The sequence below is a fragment of the Acanthisitta chloris genome, unplaced genomic scaffold (assembly GCF_000695815.1).
Source record: "Acanthisitta chloris isolate BGI_N310 unplaced genomic scaffold, ASM69581v1 scaffold9356, whole genome shotgun sequence".
NCBI lineage: Eukaryota > Metazoa > Chordata > Aves > Passeriformes > Acanthisittidae > Acanthisitta > Acanthisitta chloris.
In genome coordinates this window covers 9837-21147 of record NW_008678705.1, presented here as the reverse complement: position 1 = coordinate 21147, position 11311 = coordinate 9837, and the positions used below count along the sequence as shown (strand labels likewise).

The window sequence follows — 11311 nt, the reverse complement described above, 5'->3', positions numbered from 1 at the left end:
TACAGTTTGGGGCCAAGTGGTGAGGCCTCTGCATCTGGAGAACTAAGTGGGGAAACATCTGCATTGCCAGAACGTGGTCTAGAAACATCAACAGGTTATGAAATCAGTGGTGAAACATCTGCATATCCTGAAACTAGTATAGAAACATCCACAGTTCATGAAATCAGTGGGGAGACATCTGCATTTCCTGAATTTAACATAGAAACCTCAACAATTCAAGAAATCAGTGGGGAAACCTCTGCATTTCCTGAAATTTTCACAGAAACTTCCACAGGTCAGGAAGCCAGGGGTGAAACATCTGGCTATCCTGAAATTATCATAGAAACACCCACAGTTCTAGAAGGAAGTGGGGAAACCTCTGCATTTCCTGAAAGTAGCACAGAAACATCCACAATGCAAGAAATCAGTGGGGAAACATCTGCATTTCCTGAAATTAGAATAGAAACATTTACAAGTCAAGAGACCAGGGGTGAAACATCTGGCTATCCTGAAATTAGCATAGAAACTTCAACAGTCCACGAAATCAGTGGAGAAACATCTGCCTTTCCTGAAATCAGAATAGAAACTTCCACAGTGCATGAATTTAGTGGAGAAAGTTCTGCATTTCCTGAAATTAGAATAGAAACATACACCAATCAAGAAGCCAGGGGTGAAACATCAGCCTACCCAGAAATTAGTACAGAAACATCCACAATCCATGAAACCAGTGGGGAAATGTCCTTCTTTCCTGAAATTAGTATAGAAACTTCGACGGTCCACGAAATCAGTGGTGAAACATCTGCATTTCCTGAAATTAGAATAGAAACATCCACAAGTCAAGAAGCCCGAGGTGAAACATCTGCATTTCCTGAGATTAGCATAGAAACTTCTACAGTCCATGATATCAGTGGGGAGACACCTGCATTCCCTGACATTAGCATAGAACCACGAACAAGTCAAGAAGCCAGGGGTGAAACATCTGCCTATCCTGAAATTTTCATAGAAACATCCACAGTTCAAGAAGGAAGTGGGGAAACTTCTGCGTTTCCTGAAACTAGAATAGAAACACCCACAAGTCAAGAAGCCTGGGGTGAAACATTTCCTGAGTCTAGCACAGAAACATCCACAGTCCATGAAACCAGTGGGGAAGCATCTGCGTTGCCTGTTGCTAACATCAAAACAGCTGCCACATCTTTGGCCAGTGGGGAGCCCTTTGGTACTCCCGAGGAGAAGGAGATTCCTGATGCAACATCTGGAGCTGTGACACACTCAGTCACAGACATTTCAGGGAAAACCTCTGTCCCAGACATTGTAATTAGTACCAGGACTCCAGATGTTGAACCAACACAGGGACCCAGGAACCCTGAAGAGGCTCAGCTTGAAATAGAGCCTTCCCCTCCTGCAGTGTCAGAACAAGAGATGGAGACAGCTGTTGCTCTAGACAATCCCCATCTGCTGGCCACCACTGCTGCTGCCCTGCCTCAAGTCTCACAAGAAGCAATTGATGCATTAGGACCCACTACAGAAGGTACTGTGTCTCGTATGGAAGGGAAAGCTTTATAAAAGAGAAAGGAGGGAGGGGGTGTAACTGTCACCTTTTTTTTGCTTTTTATACAGCAGAGAACATTAACAGAGAAGTAGACTTGAGCAGAATATTATTCTGGTGGAAAGCCATAAACATGGGGGTTTTCACAGGTCGTGATCATAGAGCCATTTAGGTTGAAATAGACCTTTATGATCACCAAGTCCAACTGTTAACCCAGGACTGCCAAGTCCACCACTAAACCATGTCCCTAAATACCATGTCCCCAAATACCACATCTACATGTCTTCTAAATCCCTCAACCTCTTCCATGGACAGCCTGTTCCAATGTTCGGTATACTGGCTCCATCAGTCAGAGACTTCCACCCTGGATGCAGCTGAGAAGTTGAAGATGGGCTGCAAGTCTCTGTCCTGTCCTGTTTCTGTTCCCATGGTGTGCGGACTTGCTGCCTATACCCTCAAGTGCTGCTGTGGAGTGGGAAACTGTCCCTCAGCAGCTTTGCAGTGCTAAGGGGTAAGAGGCAAAGCCAGCGAGCTGGGAACAAAAGTTCTTTCTCTGAGCATCATCTGCACTGGGTGAAATGCTTGCATCAGGGAGACTGCTCCAATCCCTTTGGCACAGTGTGTGGCCACCCTCTGGTCTGTGTCTTATGCTGCTCTCTGCAGCTAGAATGGGATAAGCGTGTGAGATGATGCTCAGAGCATCACTACCCTTTGTCAGCTCTGCTGATAAATGCCCTTCCCACCACCTTGCCCCTTTTTGGCATTTTAGCACTCTGTCTTTGATAGGATCCCTTGTTGCCAAGTATAAACAGACACAATTTTGAAATCTGAGTAACCATTTATGGTGAAAACACTTTGCTAGCATTCTGATGAGCATTCCCTAAGCAGTGTTCATGTGCTGTTAAAGCATTAGCACGCTGCAGTGAGAAGAAAATGAGATGCAAGATGTGCTTGCTAGTGGTTGCTTCTGGGCCAAGGGAGGAGCCCAGTCCTGGTAACACAGGATGTCTCACAGCATCCCTGGCCATGCTTGGTTTCACATTGCTGCCATCAGGACCTGGCTCCTGGGGACAGACCCCTTTCAAAAGCCATCAATGCTTGTACTGCTGTATGAAGGTCCTGCATGTGCTCAGTTCTCCAAGGGTCACATGTTCATGTAGGACATGTTGCTTAAGTATGGTACAAAAGGTATGTGCAAAGAGATTTGCTCAGTTCCTTCCAGCAAAAGTAATATAATTCCACCCCCTTGCCACATTGCCTCCTGAACTGCTTCTCTTTGGTTAATTTACACCATTCAGCATAGGTAGCTTTGGACTCAGTAAGGGTTTGTAAGTGCAGGCCTTTGTGAAGCTCAGCCTGGTTTCTAACATCATTGCCATCCCCAAAGTGTTTTGAATGAGTCACTGCATTTCCCTCTGCGTCACTTCTCTCTGTGAGAGCACAGGTAATCACAAACCTTTGTTCAGCTCTGCTCACAACACATCTGCGGTCCTGTCTGCCTCTGCTGAGCAGCTGCACAGAGGATGCTGCAGGAGTGGGTGAGGACAAGTCAGAGGGGTCATTCCCACAGCACTGGTCTAGCCTGGCACAGCATCCAGGGCTTGGCAAGGTGATGCAGCAGTTATGGACCCAAAAGCCATTCTTGCACAACTAATGGGATCTGCTTTTGGGCCATGCACACTGCCACGTCCAAGCCCAGCGACAAAAATAAGCCAGCAAAAGCTGTGTTGAGGGGGAGAAAGGAAACTAGCCAGTGAGGCTTAGAAAAAAATAAATTTAAAAAAAAATTGGCCCCAAAATACGTTTTTATTCCACTGCTTTTTCTTTTTATAAATTGCCCACAAGGCGATTGCCAGATTCTTCAGACCATTTGTTAGCCAACATTCTTGTGAAGTATTTTGAAAGAAAACCATGTGTTCAGCAGCTCATGTGTGAAGAAGCTTGAAAAATGTTCTGAAATGGGAACATGTTGTGTATTTGCAAGTCACAGAGATGACGATGTAGCAGCTGGGGTTTCTTAACAGGTGACAGTGAGAGGTAAGCAACAACTGCATGAAGTTTATTGTAGAGTCTTTATACTAGAGAAGAGCTTGAGTACATGTGCATGACTGGTACATCCATCAGGGAAGATATTCTAGGGTAAAACTTCTCTTTTTATTGGTAAACTTCTTTACTAGTGTCTCTACAACATGAAATGCAGTCTTGGTAAGGGTCTGAAGGAAGCTTATCCAGATGGCAAGAAAGTATATTGGGTATGAACTCACCACACTCCTGCAACAAGGGAAACTTGTAGAGAATTAGAGCAAAGTGATGACAAAAGAAGAAAGAGGGGGGAGAAAAAGGGGGGGAAAATCACATTTCCTCTTTTGGGTCATTATTCTTTACAGTGCTCTGGGGATTGTGAACATGGAAAGTCTACAATGAAGAACTGTAGGCTGGAACCCAAAATGCAATTGCCCATGTTGTGGCTGCCTTTTCACCTGAAACTTCCAATCTTGAAATTTAGCTCTTGCAAAAAGATCAGCTCTAATATCTGTGCCTTGTGCTGTGCTCAGGGTTTGCAGGATGAAATGGATGTCCATCAGGATTTTGACTAACATTAAAGCATGGGTGAAGTTGGTTCAGCTACAGAAGGAGCTTAGAGTGAGGAGCAGGGAGGTATTTGCCCTCCAGTCCTACCATTGGAGCATTCCAGTTAGATCCAACAGTCTATTTAGTGGGATGATTTAAGAAGAATGATATTTTTCTGCTCTGCTTATCCTCTACTTCTCAAAAAGCAAGAGCCAGAAGTACAAGAATACTGAAGATTAACACTTGGAGTGCCAATATTTTTTAGTATCTAACCAAAATGAAGGCTGTACACACACAAGTCTTTAGTCAGCAGTTTGATTCCTTTGTGAGAAGCTTGAAGAATTGCACGTAGACTTGGCTTCTTCATGCAGGATTTTGCCAACTCAGAGGCTCTTTCTGCTTTGGGTAACATTAGAAGAAAAATTATTATTAGCTGAAAAGAGCATGCTGGTGCTTCAGTGAAAGGCTGTGGTTTGGAGCACTCTGACCAGTCAGTGACTTAACTTCACTCGAGCTATGGGGGGAAATAGAAATGTGCTGAAATGGCAGCTATTTATGCTAAACTTCTCCTTGTCTCTGGTGAAACTAGTACATGAAATCTGCTGCCTATGGCCCCAACATAGCAGAAGGTTAGAATACAGATGAGGAAAGGTCTTGATGGGTTTTCCTCATTCTTCACACCCTGGAAGTCATAGGGATAGAGTTTTTTTGGGCCAGAGAATATCACCCAGAAGAAAGAAGCCTAGAAAATGTTCACCTGATGCATAATGTTTCAACTAATGTGGAATGAAACTTATGCTCTCAAGAAGGAGATGGAGGTACCAGTCCTGCTTGAGAGACAAGGAAAAGCACAGACTACTTGCGGCTGACGAGATGATTTGATGTCTCCTGGATACACTGTCTACTTTGCATTAGAAGTTAATTAGCTTAAATCAAACCATCTGCTATAGAAGCAACCTACAGTTCTGGACTAGTATTATATACGTGCCCATTTACTTCTACACGTAGTATCTTGGATGAAGAGATGTCTCAATTTCCTGAGCTGTCCTGGGAGTGTGTTGGGCAAACTGAAGGTCCCAGAACATCAACAGGTCCTTCTGGAAACTTGATGATCTATAGAGGAGTAGAGGTTTTTAATGCTGCAGTTGCATGGAGGCTTTGGTTCAATTCTTGTAGTTAATTATTGTAGTTAATTATTTTAATGACTTAATTGGTCATTTTATGACACTATCTGCCTATGTGATGTTTGATGCTAGCATTTAACTTAATATGTGAGAGCACTAGTTTCCCCAGCTCCTCCTATTCTTCTCTTGTAGGCATCACCCTACAATTGCTCCAATGTTTTTCTTCACTATGTGAGCTATCAGCAGTTCAAACTTCCCAGCAACCTCTGGAAATCAAATTTAATTTGTACCTGGATTACTTTTTTCTCAATCTCTGGAAGATAATTATCAGGCTTGTCTCTGATTCCCTGTTTGGATAATTGCACTTACACAGAGGCCTATAAAGAACGGGTGAGGAACACAACAGGGACTGTTGGACAGCTTGAAAATGTCTTGCCTTTCTGTCTTACCTTTTTCTGTCTACAGAAAAAAAACAGGAGGGTATAGAAATATCCTAGGGTATGTTACTAAACTCACATCTTCAGGAAAACTATAGTTTGTTCAGGGTTTGGGTGATAGTATCTTCTCTGTTCACTAGCTGCTTCTCTTAGTAGATGTTTTAAGCACAAAGCTGACCTTGTTTAAAGGGTATTCATCTTCCATACAGGCTTCCATGGCAAGAAATGCACAGTCTATTGTGATAAAAGTTTCTAGTATTGTCTTCTTAGTTTGGGATAAAGGATTTTTAAAGCATTTCCTTTTCACCACCGTGTGATCACTTTTGCATGCCATTTGCCTCCTGAACAAAACCAGGGCCAATATATTTCTCTTTCATTTATAACATATCTCTCTTTCCAATTTCCATGATCTTGTACAGCAAATTGTTTTCAAAGGCATTGGGAGAATCACAGAATGATAGGTTAGGGTTGGAAGGGACCTTAAAGATCATCTAGTTCCAACTCCCCCACCATGGGCAGGAAGGCCAAGATTACTTCTGTTGTGCTTAGTTTCACCAAAAGAAAATGGTTCTGACTAATTATAGTATGTATCTGGTAATGTAAAAGAAATCTTAGGAAGAAAATTATGAAACAAAGTTTGCATGGTAGCTATGTAACTCTTTTTGCTTTCTCCAGCCAACAGTTTACAACTTGCAGATGCAAGACCTGTTTTACATTGGTTATTTTGTTTGACTTGTTTTATTAGGGAAAAAAAATCTAGACATTAGACCTTGGGTCCTGTTAGTAGCAAAAAATAGAAACTGTTGTGACAGTAGAACTGAATAATCTTTGACAACTTCTGGATGATATTAAGTGCAGTATGAATCCCCTTCTAAAGAGCTGCTAATTCTGCATTATTCTCAAGAAGTGAGTTAATAACATGTTCTAACTGGGCTTCCTATTCTCAGCACTGCAAGGCATTTTCTCCCATCTTTGTTTTAGAGCTGGAGCTCTTGAAAGCAAGAGCTGCCTCCCTCCTGCATTCCACTCCACATCGCTGTCCTTTGTTAGTGAGGGGTAATAATAGCAGTAGTCTCGTCTTCTTGTCGGCTGATAAGCACTGGAGCTGCATCACAAAGCAGAGCTGGCTTTTTGGATGGATGCTCATACAAGCAAACAAACAGCTCGTGTCTATGTAAGATCTTTGAGTGTCAAGGTACCTGGCAGCTGGCTCTGTGGAAGTGAGGGCTCGCTCCGTGCTGAGCAAAGTTGACACATCTAGTGTGCCACAGGCTTTTCCACTGGCTGAACAGGTGTACAGTGATTTACTAACTTCACCTAGCTCTAAACAACATGGAACTGGACACATTTATGGTATACAAAAGGTTATGAAGAAAATAGCCAAGTGTTTTGTGGTAGAGGGCTTTCTTTTTAATGGACTTCTCACCTCTCATAAATCCTATGGCTTAGATGTGATATCCTAGAAACACCCACAAACCAACTTGCCAGGGTTTCTAGAGGCACCATTGCTGCTAGTTTTACCATTTACGCCTTTCTGTTCTAAAAGACTGCAAAGACCCAGATTTTCTGAGAGGACCAGAATCACCAACTCTTCCTCCAACCTGAGTGATAAGTTTGAATTTCCCAATATCAGCTTGGTGAGGTGATTTTACACCCAGATGGAGAGAGAGTCACTGCCTCGACAGCCCAACAGGCTGAAGGAGGAGTTTGGCATTTTTGATCAAGATGTGTTTAAAACCTCTTCTCTCCAGCCATTTGAAGTAAACTTCTGGAAAGTAAACCTGTCTGTGTCACATATTTGTTGTCTGTATTTCCAACCCTACCTACAAGTACACACCCTTTCTCTAGGTGTCATATATAAAAATATATATGTACATGTATAGAGAGATATGTAACATGCATTATACGCAGAGATTGTTTTTACAGCACATATAATATGTACAACCATATTATATACGATATCTGTAAAAGGAAACTCTGTTCTAGTGTTATTTGCCAGCTGGAAATTTATGGCAATGACTTTGCCTATGTGTGCCTGCTCCCCCCTCCTCTAAGACTAGTGATGGCAGCTCACAGCAGGTCTCCTGAATCTCAGAAGAGATCTCGGACATGCCAAGTTTTATTCCACATGGTTGAAGACAGCTGAAGACTCATTATCCCCTGCTAACTGTTGTGCTTTAGCTCTCGTGTGTGCTTTGTTACCTCTTCTGCAGCGTGCTTTCCACTTCATGAAGCCTAACGAATGAAGGAGAGACTTTCCTTACTTGTTCAGCTGGAGCCCATTGGAATCAACATGAACTTCTGCTGCCACTGCTGTTGGGAAGCCCAAAGGGCCTCTAGAGTTGCAATCATCCCTCAGGATAACTCAATTTCCTTTATGCTCCCAATCTTCTAGTAACTCCAAGTGTGACCAAAGAGCAATACTCGGCCAAGTTCAGCTCCTCTGTTCTACTAGGCTTGTGACTCCCATTTTGTTCTGGAAAGTCTCATAGTATTTATCAGTATCATGAAAGCAGGAATTCTCTTCATTTTGCAGTGAACAAAGAAATCCAGAAAGCATTCATGAGTATTTAGAAGGGCAATCCAGAGTAAAAAATTCCTTCTCTCAGGGAAGAACTGCAAAACTGGAGTAAGAGGTTCATCAGCCACCCGAGGAATGATTTCACTGCTCATAGTGATACAGCCTAGAATAAAGACGACAATCTTCTTGCTCCAAAGCACACAAGGATTTACTGTCCAAGGTCAGAAAGTATTTTCTTCACCACTTAGGCATGTTACAGAACATGCAAGCTTTTAGCTGACGTATCAGACCTTGGCCACTGAGTGACTAGATAGCCACATGGGGTATAACACACATCTGCTCTCTTGTGTCTGGGGACATTGAGCAGCTGGGCCACAGTTCTGCAAGGAGACAATATCCAACCGAATATACCCCAGTCGGAAGATGAACGCAGACTGCGGAGAGTCACTGCTCTGCTCTGGTATTTCCACAGCAGCATGTTTGTCATCTTTGAATGTTTCCTTACTAACCTCTCTTATCCACAAGAAGAGCATGGAGTGTTAGTCATCACTTTTAAAGCCTTAAATTTATTCTGCGTGTGAAAGAAGCACTGTCTCGCATGAGGATCTAACTAGTCATCATTTAACCTAACCTGTGTGGATGTGCTTCCACTTTCTTCCTTAGTCTTCCTTCTTGTTTTTGAGTTGAATGTATCCAAAGTCTTTCTATTCTGAATGACTCTTCTAACTCCAAAGATCTATCTACCAAGACAGAGTTCACAGCTGGAAAAGATGTACCAGCTTCTTCCAGCTCCATCACAAGCAAAAGAGCGCATAGCGGGGACAGGTCTAGAGAAAATGGCACTGCAACCCAGTATTCTTCACCAAGGAAGAGGCACTGATAACTAGGCCTAAGATTCTTGAAGAGAAAAAGTTGAGAGTCTCTGAACCACCTTTGAACCCACTTTTCTTCTCTGCACTTTCTTCATCTTCACTGAGAAGAATTTTCTTGATGCAGAACTTCATCTACATTCTGGTTAGGAAGAAAATATTAGTGAGCACTGACAACCAGGAACACTGGTTAGGAGACAGAGATCTATTTCAGGATGTTCCCAACACTTACGAGAATTCTTCCTCATAGACCCACAGCTGGTGGAGTCACAGACACAAGATTACATGTTTGATGTTTCAGGCAGAGACAGCAGACAAGAAGAGCTACCACAGCTGTCCAAGACACCAAGTCCTGTGCGCTGGATACATCTTGCTGATCTTGTTCTGATATCTTCAGAGTGGTGTTCAACCATCAGAAAACCAATGTCTTCCTGTAGGGTGGGTTGGGTCTCTTGCCTTCATTCTTCCAGCAGCAGCAGTGGCAGTATGTTATAAAATACAACCCTCCCAAGCTCCCCCAAAACAACTGATATTTCCTTCTAAACGGGCAAGGAAACAAGTTCTCCTGTTGGTGGAGTTGCCTGCCTAGAGCCCTAATGGAAGCCCTTGATTTCTTGCAGACACTGATGAGTGCCACTCAAGCCCCTGTCTGAATGGAGCTACCTGCGTTGATGGCATCGACTCTTTCAAATGCTTATGCCTTCCCAGCTACGGAGGGGACCTGTGTGAGATCGGTACGGCCTACCTGGCTTCGGCTAATCTTACTAACTGCTACACTACCCCTCAAAAAAAGCTGATGCCTAGTGCTCCCATCAGTCCTGCCCTCATCTCAGTAAGCTAACCTCTAACAGCAGCTTAAAATACACTATGAAAAAGCTTTAAGGCTTTTGCATACATATTTTGATTGGTTTGTTCATCACAGCACTGTGTCCTCTAAGATTCCTAAGCAGGAGCTTCTGGTGTCTTCTTCATCTTTCTCTTTTTCAAGTTTCTCCACACAGATCATAACAATGTTGAACACAAAGTCACTGTCTCTTTGGGTCAAGAGTCTTTCTGTTCATCTGTAACAGTAGGGAAATTTCTGGGTACATCTTCACCCCAGGCAAACTTTCTCTGCTAGACTGGAATTTCATGGAATGATGCTTCAACTGAGCCATGAAAAATGATTGTGTTTCTCTCGGGGAAGATGCAGCTGAGAGAAGCCTCATTCACTCCAGGAATCTCCACTGATTTGACACAGCATGACACTTTTGTCATCTCTTCAACGTGACTTCCTGTGGCAAAATCAGCAGGGAGTGTCTTTGAGAAAACATGAAGCGACCTGTTTTTCCATCAAAATTAGGTACTCTGACCTGCACTAATACTTCTTTTTGTTTCTACAAGGAAAGAAAAAGAGTTGTGTTTTTTTCTTAAAGCTGATGAAAGTCCAAACTTTTATCAGCTTAGCTGAGGGGAAGCTCTCCTGCCTTGCTAAAACAAAAGAGAAATGAGCTTGCACTGTCTTCTTCACCTTGGCATGAGTAATGATAATATATATTGGGTTTTCTCCTTCCCTTTCTCTGCATGTCTCTTTCCATTTCCAGTATGAACACATAGAGTAGACCACAAGAAGACAGCTCAGGATCACTGGACCTTCTGGGCAGGAATCATGTTGTCTTAACGTCACTTTCCCAATGCAACCTAATCAGCCCTTGATTTACCCATCCATGATACCTTCTGTTGAAGATCCTTGTATGCAACAAGAGACTTTCTACCCTATAGCTTCTTATGATCTTGTTTGGTCCAAACCAGACTTAATTTTCTCTTTTCTCTGCATTACGGGCTCTGATGCCTGGGAGCTATAGCCCGGGAGATACAAGAGGAAACCAGTGCCCCAAATCCCACGGGGAATCTAAATCTTCATTATTCCCATGAGTCCCATCCTTTCTGTCAGGACACTGTAGGTGAGCTCTGTCAACTGTTCACACTGACAGTCCTTCTTGTCACTACAACAGTGTCCTTATTGGGGAACAAGTTTTTTGTCATTCTTTTCCAAGAAAATTGCTGTCATATTTACAAGAGGAAACCAGTGCCCCAAATCCCACGGGGAATCTAAATCTTCATTATTCCCATGAGTCCCATCCTTTCTGTCAGGACACTGTAGGTGAGCTCTGTCAACTGTTCACACTGACAGTCCTTCTTGTCACTACAACAGTGTCCTTATTGGGGAACAAGTTTTTTGTCATTCTTTTCCAAGAAAATTGCTGTCATATTTACAGTAACAG

The 11311-nt window shown here is 42.9% G+C and overlaps 1 protein-coding gene across 1 annotated transcript in view; it reads left to right on the top strand.

Annotated features, from left to right (window-relative positions):
* The window catches only part of ACAN (aggrecan), a 25616-nt gene that overhangs the window by 9763 nt on the left and 4542 nt on the right, over positions 1 to 11311 (top strand). The window contains 2 exon segments of the mRNA XM_009077009.1: positions 1 to 1507; positions 9668 to 9781. The exon segment at positions 1 to 1507 is cut by the window's left edge and continues 19 nt beyond it. Coding sequence (XP_009075257.1) covers positions 1 to 1507; positions 9668 to 9781 — 1621 coding nt within the window.